Below are 15,740 nucleotides of genomic sequence, written 5' to 3' on the forward strand. Positions count from 1 at the left end.
ACACATAGTAGCAGTTTACCAGATAAGAAGTCAAGAACAAAAAGTAGATTGTTGTAAGGGTGTATTACATCCTGTGCTGGCCCCATTGTCATATCCATTCTGGATTCTGAGTGGTAAAATCATAGCTGAAAAATGCCTTTATGTATGTGTATACATTTTCCGCCAAGACAGAACTGCCAAAGGGGGTGGAGTTGCAATCTACTGCAGAGACAGCCTGCAGATTTCTGTCATGCTATCCAGGTCTGTGCCCAAACAGTTCGAGCTTCTACTTTTAAAAATRCACCTTTCCYMWAATAAGTCTCTCACTGTTGCCGCTTGTTACAGACCCCCCTCAGCCCCCAGCTGCGCCCTGGACACCATATGTGAATTAATTGCCCCCCATTTTATCTTCAGAATTTGTAATGTTAGGTGACCTAAACTGGGACATGCTTAACACCCCGGCCGTCCTACAATCTAAGCTAGATGCCATCAATCTCACCCAAATTATCATGGAACCTACCAGGTACAACCCCAAATCCGTAAACTCTGGCACCCTCATAGATATCATCCTGGCCAACCTGTCCTCTAAATACACCTCTGCTGTCTTCAACCAGGATCTCAGCGATCACTACCTCATTGCCTGCGTCCGTAATGGGTCCGCAGTCAAACGCTCCCTAAAATACTTCAGCGAGCAGGCCTTTCTAATCGACCTGGCCCAGGTATCCTGGAAAGATAATGACCTCATTCCGTCAGTAGAGGATGCCTGGTTATTCTTTAAAAGTGCTTTCCTCAACATCTTAAATAAGCATGCCCCATTCAAAAAAAAATTGAACCAGGAACAGATATAGCCCTTGGTTCAGTCCAGACCTGACTGCCCTTGACCAGCACAAAAACATCATGTGGCGTACTGCACTGGCATCGAATAGCCCCCGCGATATACACCTTTTCAGGGAAGTTAGGAACCAATATACACAGGCAGTTAGGAAAGCTAAGGCTAGCTTTTTCAAACAGAAATTTACATCCTGTAGCACAAACTCCAAAAAGTTCCTGGACACTGTAAAGTCCATGGAGAATAAGAGCACCTCCTCCCAGCTGCCCACTGCACTGAGGCTAGGAAACAGTCACCACCGATACATCTACGATTATCGAGAATTTCAATAAGCGTTTTTCTAAGGCTGGGCTTGGTTTCCACCTGGCTACCCCTGCCCCGGTCAACAGCTCTGCACCCCCCACAACAACCAAAATCTGGACCCCTACAAATCAGCTGGGCTAGACAATCTGGACCCTCTCTTTCTTAAATTATCCGCAGCAATTGTTGCAACCCCTATTACTAGCCTGTTCAACCTCTCTTTCGTATCGTGTGAGATCCCCATAGATTGGAAAGCTGCCGCGGTCATCCCCCTCTTCAAAGGGGGAGACACTCTAGACCCTAACATTTATAGACCTATATCCATCCTGCCCTGCCTTTCTAAGGTCTTCGAAAGCCAAGTTAACAAACAGATCACCGACCATTTCGAATCCCACCGTACCTTCTCCGCTACGCAATCTGGTTTCCAAGCTGGTCATGCGTGCACCTCAYCCTTAAACGATATCATAATCGCCATCGACAAAAGAAAATACTGTGCAGCCGTATCCATCGACCTGGCCAAGGCTTTCGACTCTGTCAATCACCACATTCTTATCGGCAGACTGAACAGCCTTGGTTTCTCAAATGACTGTCTCGCCTGGTTCACCAACTACTTCTCAGATAGAGTTCAGTGTGTCAAATGGGAGGGCCTGTTGTCCGGAACTCTGCCAGTTCTCCCTTCTTTGGACACTGTTTAACTAAACCTTCACGAACGATTCAATGCCATTACAACTCTTCCTTTCCATGGCCTCCAACTACTCTTACATGCAAGTAAAACTAAAGTGCAGCTCTTCACCGATCGTGCCCGCATCTTGCCCACCCGCATAGCATCACTACTCTGGACGGTTCTGACTAGAGTATGAGTGGACAACTACAAATACCATTAGGTGTCTGATTAGACTGTAAACTCTCCTTCCAGACTCATATTAAGCATCTTCAATCCAAAATTCAATCTAGAATGGGATTCCTATTTCGCAACCAAAGCATTCTTCACTCATGCTGCCAAACAGCCCTCGTAAAACTGACGATCCTTGACTTTGGCGATGTCATTTACAAAATTGACTGCTCCAATGTGCTATCACAGTGCATCTGTTTCGGTCACAAGCCCATATACTACCCACCACTGCGACCGTATGCTCCTCGTTGGCTGGCCCTCAGCTTCATATTCGTCGGCAAAACCCACTGGCTCCAGGGTCATCTAAGTCTTTGCTAGGTAAAACGCCCACCTTACTCCGCTCACTGGTCACCATAGCAGCACCCACCCGTAGCACGCGCTCCAGCAGGGGTATATTTCACTGGTCACCCCCAAAGCCAATTCCTTCTTTTGCCGCCCTTCCAGTTCTCTGCTGCCAATGACTGGAACGAATTGCAAAAATCACTGAAGCTGGAGACTAATGTCTCCCTCACTATCTTTAACCATCAGCTGTCAGAGCAGCTTACAGATCATTGCACCTGTACGTAGCCCATCTGTAAATAGCACATCCAACTACCTCATCCCCATATTGTTATTTATTTTATTTATATATATATATATATATATATATATATATATATTTTGCCCCTTTGCACAACAGTATCTCTACTTGCACATTCATCTTCTGCACATCTCACTCCAGTGTTTATTTGCGAAATTGTAATTATTTCGCCGCTATGGCCTATTTATTGCCTTACCTCCTTTCTTAATTTGCACACACTGTATATAGACTTTTGTATTGTGTTATTGACTGTATGTTTGTTTATTCCATGTGTAACTCTGTGTTGTTGTTGTTTGTGTCACACTGCTTTGCTTTATCTTGGCCAGGTCGCAGTTGTAAATGAGAACTTGTTCTCAACTGGCTTACCTGGTTGAATAAAGGTGAAATAAAAAAATAAAAAATACTGTATGTGGGAATGTCTTATGTCCGTCCTACATGTAGTGTTGGTACATGGAATATCCCTCAACTGCATATATCATAAATTGCTATTGCAAATAGAAGTATTATGTTCAACAACTGACATTTTCAGATATTATTTTGACAAACACACTTTGGTGCTTACAATTCGTTCTCTATTGTCATAGATTTGGTGGGCATCTGTGATCTTTGTGATATGACTTTATTTAAGCACGTACTGATGAAACTGTCACTTAATATTTTTTTCTTAGTCTACAAACACTCTACAGTTGTGGCCAAAAGTTTTGAGAATGACACAAATATTAATTTCCTCAAAGTTTGCTGCTTCAGTGTCTTTAGATATTTGTCAGATGTTACTATGGAATACTGAAGTATAATTACAACCATTTCAAAAGTGTCAAAGGCTTTTATTGACAATTACATGAAGTTGATGCAAAGAGTCAGAGTCAGTGTTGACACTTCTTTTTCAAGACCTCTGCAATCCGCCATGGCATGCTGTCAATTAACTTCTGGGCCACATCCTGACTGATGGCAGCCCATTCTTGCATAATCAATGCTTGGAGTTTGTCAGAAATGGTGGGTTTTTGTTTGTCCACCAGCCTCRTGAGGATTGACCACAAATTCTCAATGGGATTAAGGTCTGGGGAGATTCCTGGCCATGGACCCAAAATATTGATGTTTTGTTCCCCGAGCCACTTAGTTATCACTTTTGCCTTATGGCAAGGTGGTCCATCATGCTGGAAAAGGCAATTTTCATCACCAAACTGTTCCCGGATGGTTGGGAGAAGTTGCTCTTGGAGGATGTTGGTACCATTCTTTATTCATGGCTATGATCTTAGGCAAAATTGAGTGAGCCCACTCCCTTGGCTGAGAAGCAACCCCACACATGAATGGTCTCAGGATGCTTTACTGTTGGCATGACACAGGACTGATGGTAGCGCTCACCTTGTCTTCTCCGGACAAGCTGTTTTCCGGATACCCCAAACAATCGGAAAGGGGATTCATCAGAGAAAATGACAGTACCCCGGTCATCAGCAGTCCAATCCCTGTACCTTTTGCAGAATATCAGTCTGTCCCTGATGTTTTTCCTGGAGAGAAGTGGCTTCTTTGCTGCCCTTGACACCAGGTAATCCTCCAAAAGTCTGTGCCTCACTGTGCGTGCAGATGCACTCACACCTGCCTGCTACCATTCCTGAGCAAGCTCTGTAAAAATTCATGTAAAACCATGTGAGATGAAAATGGACAAACTAAAGGGTGTGCAATGTGTAGGGCCACTGAGTGGACATTCTGAAACTTGTTTGAAGTCATCAGGTCACATGACCAAGGAGCTATTGAAATTCTACTTWWWTTWTTTTTTWTTATTCTGTTTGCTTCCAATTGGTTCTCAAACGGTAATGGTTTCTTTATGCTAGACGTAATGAATACACCCCAGGCTCCTGAGGTTGCAGTCGGTAGGACTCAGCTAYTGACCAACTTGWTTTAATGTCTAGAATAGATTTTTTTGTTGGCCCACAGTACCTCAATATCACTATTGTGAGACTGTAGTTTACTGTGTAACCCTACACTACCATCACATCAGTGCCAGTCCTCACACCTCTGGGCTTTCAGTAGGCTACAATACAAGGATCCTTCAAATTTGTGCATTGCTTCATTTTTCTTTTGATTCAGAAACCAGGAAGGTTCATGGCATGTAGATAATCATAAGTCTATTGTATGCAATGGAAAAATTAGGATATGAGTGCTAAAAGTGTTCTGGAATCTCACCCTTGCTTATTACTGTGTTGCTTTTGACAGGCTTACTGGAGAGCAGCATGAGGCTGAAGCCCGATGAAGCTCAAAGATACCGCAAGAAAGCATTGTGGGTCTCCTGGGTTTCCATCTTTGTGACGCTGATCCTGGCAGTAGCAGCTTTCAGTGAGTATACGTTACTTTGTTCTCTCTGAGGGAATAAGCCTGGTCCCAGATCTGTTTGTTGCCTTGCCAACTCTGGTGAGTTGATAAGACCGCACAAACAGATCTGGGACCAGGCTTTGAGGCTATGTCTTCCTGGTGATGATTTTTCTATGCAACAGTTCCCYGCAGTCTCTGATGAACCTGTCAATTTTGCAAATCTTATGACTTATCAATAACATGTGGCGTGCTGTATGGGTATATCAACTCAAACACATAATATACAGTACACATACCATATTGCACATGTTTACTAAACACACTACATGGCCGCAAGTATATGTGGGCACCCATTCAAATGAGTGTATTTGACTATTTCAGCCACACTTGTTGCTGACAGGTGTATAAAATCGAGGACACAATTCTGCTGGCGGTCAAGGAGTTATTTCTAGACCGTTACTAGTTTGTTTCTGTTCAACTTTCCTCCATGTAACATTACATACATCATCTGTGGTGGACATATTGACTATAAAGCAAACAAATCATGTTCGAATAGTTATTGAAAAGCTCCGATTTCTCTATTGTATTAGAATACAGTAACTTCTATAGTTCTCACAAGATCTCTTTTGTGTGATATAGCTCCACAAGGTTTCCTCAGGATGGGACCCATGTGGGTAAGATGACTCGTGTTGTGCTTTGGGGTTGCAGGGTAGAGTAGAGTATGGAATCAGCTTCTTTTTTTTCAGCCAGTGTATGAATCTCAACCCCTCTTATTACAGTTCACGAGACATGATTGTATACTATATTTCCAATTCGGTCAGGTCATGACTTTTCAAATGGGACTGAGAATGTTTTGTCATTTGCATTTTTGGGGGTGAAAAGAGCTGTCCACTCCATTGTAGAATAATAGTGAAGACATCAAAACTATGAATTAACACACATGGAATCATGTATTTACCAAAAGTTAAACAAATCAAAATATATTTTATATTAGAGATTCTTCAAAGTAGCCACCCTTTGCCTTGATGACAGCTTTGCACACTCTTGGCATACTCCACTTTTGACTTGTACTGTACATTAACCACATGTACACACCCCTTCGCAGTTCTGAATTCAATGAAAGCCAATATCGATTGACCATATTGCATTATCACACCAGTGGTGTAGGTTAAGTAATTCACGTTATTTGACATTGAGATTAAATGGGACAATATGGCTCTGCTACCCTTTTTGGAATGTTTTGTGTAATCCAAAACAGATGTTTTTGTGTGCACTGTGTCATCAGTTTGTCTTTTCTGTGTAAGAAAAGTGACTGGCTATTATGGATATCTATAGCACCTAGGGTCTTTCTCTATACTGTAGATGTCTACCTGAATGATGGCAACTGGGGCATGCAAACAGGAAAACATTAGCATTAAGTAAACACTGTTTCAACCAGTTTCTTTTTTTTTTGTGTGCAAATTCTCAATGATGTGTGCAGTTGCACAAATACATTTGCCTTGGGTCATATAGATTCCTTGGTGCCCAGATCAATAGGCATGTGTTCAAGGTGAACAACGTGGAAAGCTAGCTTGCTTGTGTTATTTAATTGTCCTCTGCTTGCTGAGTCTTTATGTGATTTCAAAGATACTTGACCACAGTTAAATCACACTACGGAAATTGCATTTTCTAAGCTGCTTGTCATCTGTGACAGGTTTTAAGGTGGAGGGAGGTAGGGAAGAAAACGGGCGCCATCGAGGCTGATGTAGGAACAAACATTTCCCAGATACTTCACATCGTCCTCAGGATACAATTAACAAGCATTCAGTGGCACGTCGTTGGCTCTCAAATGGCAGATTCATTTGCATTCCATTTGAGGCCAGTCTCTCGCTCTCTCTCTCGTGTGTGTCTGTCAACTTTCTCAACTATGACTGTTTTGACAATGTGGATTTCTCCACCCCTGTTCCAGGTGGAGCTACTGTTTCTCTCTTCCTGCCCCCTCATTCTTTGGATGTCATAGCATAATCCGGTTCCACAATTGCCATGTGTGTGCCCTCTTTGAAAATGTGTTGTGCTTGTTTGATTACACCTAAATAATACCTTTTTGAATTTCAATAGCTTTTCCTTGGTTTGCTTTACGAATACCTTTTTTTCCTTTGACTACTTTTTGGGTAGCCTGAATGTCAATTTCACAACACACTCAACATGTCACATTACCCAACACAGGGCTTAGTGAAATACCAGCCACATGTCACCATGCTGTCTGTTCCCTGTGTTTTGAGTGGGAGTGCCCTACCGGTCTAGATGGTGGCTGAGCGATCGATGCCAGGGCTTACGGCCCTGAGGCAGACCCTGAATACAGATAACATTGCGCTGTGTACCCTGGAGAGAGACAGACACAGAGATATGCACAGACGTACGCACATGCAGTTATGCACGCACGCACACCCAACCACACAGACATACAATTGAGATGCTATATCGAACTTCAAGGCCACATGCACAGTAAAAACAACCAAAAAAGGAACAATCTAAATGAGAGAGTGGGGGAGATGCGTCCCATATTAATGCATTCAGAACTGTGCAGAAGCGCCCAAAGAGTCTGCAGTCTAAAAATAAGAGCGGCAGGAGGTGCATGTGGAGAAACAGAGAGAGCAAAAGAGGGAGGGGAGCTCTCCCTTCTCTGTTCTCGCAGGAGCAGGCTGAAGGAGGAAGGGATGAAACTGGACAGAGGCTCAGAGTAGTGGGTGTAGGGGCATGGAGTTGACGAAGTGATTTGTCTTCTGTCATGTCCACTTCACCTACCTGCCCTTGGATGGATAGGCTGTGGGGAATGGATTGGGTGAGGGGTTCAAATAGTGTTTGCTTTTCACATACTTAGGCTTAATCAAAAGGTCAAACTGGAGTGCTAGATGGGTTGAGTTTCTACTTTTGGGAGATGGAGGTAGTGTGCTTTGTTGGGCCCTGTCACATGACATCAAACGCAGTATGTCCTCATACCTGGGCAGGTCAATTCCTGAGGTGGGGGGTGTTGGAGGTGGTATGCAGACACTCCAGATTTGAAGCAAGGCTTTGGAAACATTGTTTTACACATCTCTGTGTAGGCTAGGTAAGGGCCTGTGGAATGTCTGCGCTTGTCCCATCTATTTCTATGCACAGCACGCACTCACACACACACTCACTCACACAAACACATGCACACACACACATACGCACACTGAATTATTAAACACTGTATAATGTACTGTATTTCTGTTAATCACAATACAATTTCACATGGTTCACCAGCGCAATTTTAGAACCATGCTGACCAAGCAAGCATTAAACCACACCAGTAAACAAATATACAAATAAAATCGTAATATTATAGTATACTATGGAATATTACGGGGAAAACATATCTGCGGTTATATTACCCTCTGATAGTAAAGAGTGTAGTAAACTGCATTTCAACTGATTAACCTGCTCTCAATTGCTCCACCACTGATAGATATGCAGCTGGCACACTGACACTGCTGTACATAGGTTAAGCCTAATGCTATTGGGGTAAACACAATGGCATTGGCACCAACACAACAGTGGCGTGTATTCATTGATGACAAGCGAAGCCAGGCTTCCCCCAAAAATGTACCAATAAAAAAAAAAATAATAATAATTAATATTTCGTCTCTGTTTTTCATAAATTTCCTTCAATTGAGAGGCTGAATGTATCTCCCTGGAGAAAGCATCCAAGCGAGCAAAACAGCGCCCCTCTGTCTCTCTAATGTGTAGGCCATCTATCTGATGCTGTCTGGTACAAACGAATATGACATTGTTGCCGCCCGTAGCGTTGAATGCAAGGGAAGCCAGNGGGGGGGGGGGGGTGTTGGCGGTATGCAGAAACTCCAGATTTTAAGCAAGGCTTTGAAAGCCTTGTTTTACACCTCTGTAGGCTCGGTAAGGGCCTACGGAATGTCTGTGTTTGTCCCAGCTATTTCTATGCACAGCACACACATACGACATTATACATTGTTTAATAATTCAGTATCACAATTTCACAGTTCACCAGCGCTTGTTTTGCCAGTAATTTTAGAATCATACTGACCAAGCAAGCATTAAACCACACCAGTAAACAAATATACAAATYAAATCGTAATATTATAGTATACTATGGAATATAATGGGGAAAACACTGTGCTGATGACACAATTTACTATTAGAGGGTTATCTGGGACTGGACTTAGTCTCATGTTGGTAAAAAAATGGCGGAATATTAGGGGGAAAAACGCATCTGCGGTTATATTACTGTCTGATAGTAAAGAGTGTAGTAAACTCCATTTCAACTGATTAACCTGCTCTCAATTGCTGCTCTCACTGATAGAGATACAGCTGGTACACTGACACTGCTGTACAGACCATAGGTTAAGCCTAAAGCTATTTGGGGGGGGGCACTGGCATTGTCCCCAACACGAGTGTTATTCATTGATGCCAGGCTTCCCCCAAAAATGTACCWGTAGACATTTAAATTTATATATGGTCTGTTTTTGTTAATTTTCCTTCAATTGAGAGGCTGAATGTATCTCCCAGAGAAAGCATCCAAGTGAGCAAAACAGCGCCCCTCTCTCTGTGTAGGCCATCTATCTGATTCTGTCTGGTCCAAATGAGTATGACATTGTTGCCGCCTGTAGCATTGAATGCAAGGGCAGCCAGCGAGCATTTGCCCTCCCTTGATTTTAAATAAAATCATTGCCAGTCAGCGTTGAGCTAWATTGAGTGAGCTCAACTGTGACTGTTCCTGGTGCAAACAAGTGTCAAGAGAAGCCAGTTTGGATTTGGCTTCACACCAGTCCACATCACAATAAAAACCAAACATCATTGACAGAAAAAAACTGGAATTGTTGCAATCTCATTGTTTTGTTGTCCTCTGGTGGCTTGCTAGCTAAAGTTGTTCCTTTCCTAAATTAGCCATGGATGGGGATTTGGACTTGTGGTTTTACTTAATTCTCTGTACTGGCCTATGATTATAATGGCGATTCTGATCCAACCATAAATTCATACATTGTGCCCCTGGCCTGAGAGGATGAAGTTCAATCTGTAGCTAAATGTAGTAAGCTAATGTTAACTAGCTGGCTCATCGTTGCCCATGAAAGAAACTAAGTGTGTAGCCTACTGTATGACAGTCAAATCATTTCGGCAACATGAAAAAGAGGAGGATGGCATTGGTGTTTCTCTACAAGTATCGTGAGTCAACATGTTTTTTCTACTTACACACACAGTACCATGGACAGCCACATGATATTTAGCTTACGTTGATTGGACTAGATTGTTTTAGCTACCTTTTTTAAATTCTCACTGTATTAGGTAGTGCAGCTCATCCAGGATGGCACATCAATGCGAGCTGTGGCAAGAAGGTTTGCTGTGTCTGTCAGCGTAGTGTCCAGAGCATGGAGGCGCTACCAGGAGACAGGCCAGTACATCAGGAGACGTGGAGGAGGCCGTAGGAGGGCAACAACCCTGCAGCAGGACCGCTACTCTCCGTGGTTCTAAATCAATAGTTATTTAGTAGTCTGAAAATGTAGGAAACATTAACTTGATTGACCATGCTGTAGGTCATAACTGTTTGTTACATGCAATATGCTTTGTGGACAGATGTTGCTCTCCGGTTTTGTGAAGAAACAAAGTTGTGGTTGAATTTATTCCGCCACTCTGTCTTATTGTCTCTGCCTTAGGCCTACAGTATACAGTATATCACAGTGGCAAGGCATATGAACTAACAGGTTATAGAGCAAACACAAGGATCACAACACATAGGTTGTAATATTGCGTTCATGCTTTGCTTCCCCAGCAATATATTATTTTTTTWAAACATTTTTAACCCACACACTGCAACAGTCTGTCTGGGTGGCTACTCTGTCCAGTGTATTTTCTGACACTGCCCACTGTCCCATACAGGATGTTTGAACCTCAAGGTTCCTTTCAAAACCTAGGCAGAGCTAGCATATTTGTTTAAAACTTTCTCCACTCCATATTTCCTGTGACTGTGAGATGGTGTTCTCTTGGACATTTCACATGGGTATATCTTAACACTTGCATATCATATTTTTGTCAAATCTGTGATCCCTGTCAAAGAATATGCGACAAAGGATTTGATCATAGTCAGATCCTGTCTGCATTGACACTTACAAAGAGAATTGACACAGAAATGAAGTAATCTGGAGTGGTTGAGGAACCAAAGAACTCTCGTCTATAATGTGGAAAGGGACTGACTTGTCACTGTCTCTCCGGAGACCTATCTCCCATCTGCTCTGATGTCTCTGTCACTCTGGGTGACCGGAGTAGATAGAGCCAGAGGGCGAAAGAGAGAAAGACAAAGATGTGCAGGTATGTGATCAGACAGAGATTAGTGTTGTCACTGTGTGCTATAGCTTGGAAAGTAAACAAATGTGACATTAGGCTGTTTGTTTTCAACATTAGGACTGTTTTCCTCAAGAAATGGAGTGCTCTTACATTTTTCCCCCATCGTAAACAAGATGAATTGGTTAAACTAACTCATCCTCAAATACTGCTGCCTGAGCCATTGAATTGCTAGCTTTCTGGTGGTGCAGCTGGTTAAGACGTGTCAATAGGTAAGTTACGTGTGTTTGAGACGAGGGGTTTCTCAATATGCTCCGAGCACGCAAATTGGACCACGGGACAGGTCGGAGTATGAGTCAAAGTATGAGAAATGGAACATGGAGGGCAATTGTCAATGTGTTATTCATTTGTACATATTTCTAAGCATGCATCGACGTAAGCTTCAACTGAAATYTGCCCAGTATTGTTGACGTAATGTGACGCTACCACCTAAAAAAACTACGCAAAATGTCCTGAAGTCAATGGCGGCTGGTTTTGAGCTGACGTGAGAACTCGGGACATTGGAATGAGAAGTTGCCCAAATCTCCTCATGATGCCTGACTAACCATAATGTGTTAATTTTGGTCAGTTTAACTCCATAGAATAACCTCTGTGCCTAGACGGACAAAATGTCTAGCTAGCTAGCTAACCACAAAGAATGTGTAGGTAACGCTGGCCATTTACCTTTCATAACATTTGTTTAGGTCTTTAAAAAAAAATTTTTTACATGTAAAACTAGTTGGCCAGCTAGATTAATACAATTCACATATAGCTGATAATTATGAACGTTGCATTTTCTTTATGTACATTGTCCACACTCATCCTCACAAGAACGTACTCAAGAGAACGCCCTTGGAGAATGCATATTGAGAAACACCCAGAGGATCAAACATTGAATATCAGTGTGGGCTCTTGAGGATGTAAGCGGTACTGTTACTTAAGCAGTGTGACTCCTGTTACACCATGATACCTACGAGTAATGTGACAACACTAAGATGGATGCCTTGACTGTGCTGTGTTGGTTTAAGCCCTCTTAAACCCTTTCTCTGAGACACTTGATCTGGCTTGACAAAGTGAGGAGAATTGTTCACTTCTGCCTTCATTTGTAAACGACTGGTTGCTAACCTAATCTGTTCGGTCACATGGAGACCCTAGCTGTGTCTGAAATGGCACTCTATTCCCTATATAGTGCATTATGGGCCCTGTTCAAAAGAAGTGCGCTATATAGGTGGAAAAGGTGTCATTTTGGGTGTAGTCTTTCTGTTCTCGGTGTGGCTGATGTTCTGTCAGGGTGATGTGCCAGCCTCTGTCACCGTGACAATGAGTGGAGGTTGGGAGGTTTGACCCATGGACTGGGATGACCCAGAAAGAACTGTTTGTCACCCACCGTGTGTCACTGTTTAGACGGATAAATGGATGGGGGGTTTACACCCCAGGAGGACTTCAGAAAGAGAACCTAGGTCTTGTTCATTAGGGCACGCAAGCTAAATCATTTTTACATGATAGTTTCTTATTGGACAAGTCCAGGTAGTCCCTCCCTGTTTCAGTCTATTTTCTTCTGTTTGGTGCCTAATGAACACTACCTAGAATAATAAAGCCTTATTGTTCTCATCATTATTTGTCTCTTAAATAAAATGGTACTGTAGTGTAAAGGCCAAATCAAAGTACCCAGGGGGCTTTCACACCATATTTGGTTTGGAGCAGTTCTTCCGATCTCTGTTGTGTTTACCCCCTTAGTTTGGACTGATGTGAACACTAACTGAACTAGCTGTACTTGGGAGCGCACCAAACAACGCACATGGTTCTCTCAAAGTGCGGTCTCGGTCTGTTTCAATTGGTGCAGTTCGCTGCAGGTGAGAATGCAGTCTGGACGAAACACAGGAAAAGAACAAGAGGCTTGAGTATTTGATCTTTAACTGCGAGCATTTGATGAAATGCGTGCATTATCATAACTTTATTTCTGAAGCATATATGAGCACATCTTATGCAGATTAGGGGAGACCGGGGTTACAAGGGATATAGGCTACTGAATATATTCACTGCATGGTGCAGTTACACACCAGTGTCCACCCTGAGATCAGATTTTATAGGTTGCGTACGCATATTTAAAATGTGCAGAAAAATGCTTGTTTCTAGCTCCAACAGTGCAGTATACGTAACAATACACACATCCCAAAAATGTTTATTAAGAAATACCAGAATGAGCAATGTCCTGAATATAAATATATATATCTCTATCCAGTGGAGCGTGCCCAATTTGACTAGGGCGCGGAGCGAGATTCCCGAAGGCTGGAGTGTCGGCCTTCTCGGCTGCTCCAGTAGCGCTCACTTCACGAGCACAGGGCATGCCTGACCCAGCATGCATTTGTAGTCTACTTGTGTGCTGCTTTAGCTACTGTCATGGTGTTAGCTAAATATTTTCATAAAGAAACTAATAAAACACATAGGTGCAAAATCAAGGTGACATAAAAAGATGAAGACCAAGAGCAATAGAGAGAAATCAACATTTCTGAAGTTWATCAGAAACACCCATCCAGTACAGGGTCGGACCCCCTTTTCATCCAGGACAACCTGAATTCTTTGGGGGTATGGATTCTTCAAGGTGTCGGCAAGCTTCCACAGGGATGTTGATCCATGCTGACACGATGGCATCATGCAGTTGCTGCAGATTGGACAGCGGTACATTCATGCTGCGAACAGCACATTCCAACTCCTGAAGATGCTTTATAGGGTTTGGTCAGCAACAATGTTCAGATACGCTGTGGCGTTCAATTGGTATCAAGGGAACTAATGTGTCCCAGGAAAACATTCCCCACACCAGTACACCACCACCATTTAGCTTTTACCGTTGACACCAGGCAGGATGGGTCCATGGACTCATTCTGCTTAATGCCAAATCCTGACTATGCCATCAGCATGATGCAACATGAACTTGGTTTCTTCAGACCAGGTGACGTTTTTTCACTCCTTAATTGTCCAGTTTCGGTGGCCACTTGAGCCGCTTCTTGTTTTTAGCTGATAGGGGTAGAACCCAGTGTGGTTGTCTGCTGCAATTAACTCGTCTGTGACAAGGATCGCCAATTTGCGCGTTCCGAGATGCTGTTCTGCACACCACTGTTGTACTACGCCATTATTTGTCTGTTTGTGGCCTGCCTGTTTGCACGGTTCTTGCCTTTCTACTTCGACCTCTCTCAACGAGCTGACAGGACTGCCGCTGACTGGATGTTTTTTGTTTGTTGCTCCGTTCTCGGGAAACCCTAGACACTGTCGTGCTTGGAAAAAGCTCAGGAGGGCGGCCGTTTGAGGTACTGGATCCGGAGCGTCTGGCACCGATCACGTTTTGCCCATTCTTCTAATCTTCAATCAAAAAATAACAGAAAGCCTTTTTTATAGCAAGCCACGGCCACTTGAATACAGTATATACATATGAAGTGGGTAAAACAGTATGTAAACATTATTAAAGTGACCACTGTTCAATAACTATGTACATAGGGCAGCGGTCTCGAAAGGTACCGGGTGGTAGCCGGGTAGTAACAGTGACTAAGTTCAGGGGATGGTACTGGGTGGAGGCCGGTTAGTGTTGACAATTTTTTTTTTACCTCCTTTTCTCCCCAATTTCGTGGTATCCAATTGTTAGTAATTACTATCTTGTCTCATCGCTACAACTCCCGTACGGGCTCGGGAGAGACGAAGGTCGAAAGCCATGCGTCTTCCGAAACACAACCCAACCAAGCCGCACGCGCCTCCAACCCGGAAGCCAGCCGCACCAATGTGTCGGAGGAAACACCGTGCACCTGGGTCCCTTGATTAGCGCGCTCTGCGCCCAGCCCGCCACAGGAGTCGCTGGTGCGCGATGAGACAAGGATATCCCTACCGGCCAAACCCTCCCTATCCCGGACGACGCTAGGCCAATTGTGCGTCGCCCTGCGACAGAGCCTGGTTGCGAACCCAGGGTCTCTGGTGGCGCAGCTAGCGCTACGATGCAGTTCCCTAGACCACTGCGCCACTCGGSAGGCTCCAGTGTTGACATTAGCCAAGTTGTCATTAGCCTGGGCTGCATTAGTATGGACATTGCATAGTCTTCAGTGCTGGGTAATCCCTCTGGGTTGGTTGGATGTGTTTCGAATTCCATGATTTCATGTCCTGAATATGGTAATCAACTCTGGGGTAAGGTTGTGTGTGTTTGCAGAGTCTGAGGCTACATTACAAACAGCTGTGTACACACTGGTGGGGTACTCAACCCTGTGAACTGACAATGGTGTGGATGCTGAATGCTAGCACTACATTATATCTTACTACTACACCTGCTGAATATAACTAAGTGTTGTAGTTGTCCATATAAGACCTGGGTTTAATTACTTTGAGCATTTAATTGAGCCTGTCWTGTTATTTTGGACTTCCAGATGGGTGGGGTTTGCACTTTTGGGACTATTCCATTGGCCCATTGTCGCAGACGTTCATTCAAGTGCAGCTAATGTAGTTTAAAGAGAACCAAAACTGTT

At 43.5% G+C, this 15,740-nt stretch overlaps 1 protein-coding gene across 3 annotated transcripts in view; it reads left to right on the forward strand.

Annotated features, from left to right (window-relative positions):
• LOC111953234 (transmembrane protein 163a) overlaps nt 1–15,740 on the forward strand; it is a 67,871-nt gene that overhangs the window by 7,984 nt on the left and 44,147 nt on the right. For all 3 annotated transcript variants that reach the window (XM_023972371.2, XM_023972370.3, XM_023972369.3), the window contains exon 2: nt 4,792–4,911. In XM_023972371.2, the coding sequence (XP_023828139.1) occupies nt 4,809–4,911 (103 nt within the window). In that variant the 5' untranslated portion in view covers nt 4,792–4,808. The remainder of the gene's footprint in view (nt 1–4,791; nt 4,912–15,740) is intronic.

Source organism: Salvelinus sp. IW2-2015, linkage group LG27 (genome assembly GCF_002910315.2).
Source record: "Salvelinus sp. IW2-2015 linkage group LG27, ASM291031v2, whole genome shotgun sequence".
Lineage (NCBI taxonomy): Eukaryota > Metazoa > Chordata > Actinopteri > Salmoniformes > Salmonidae > Salvelinus > Salvelinus sp. IW2-2015.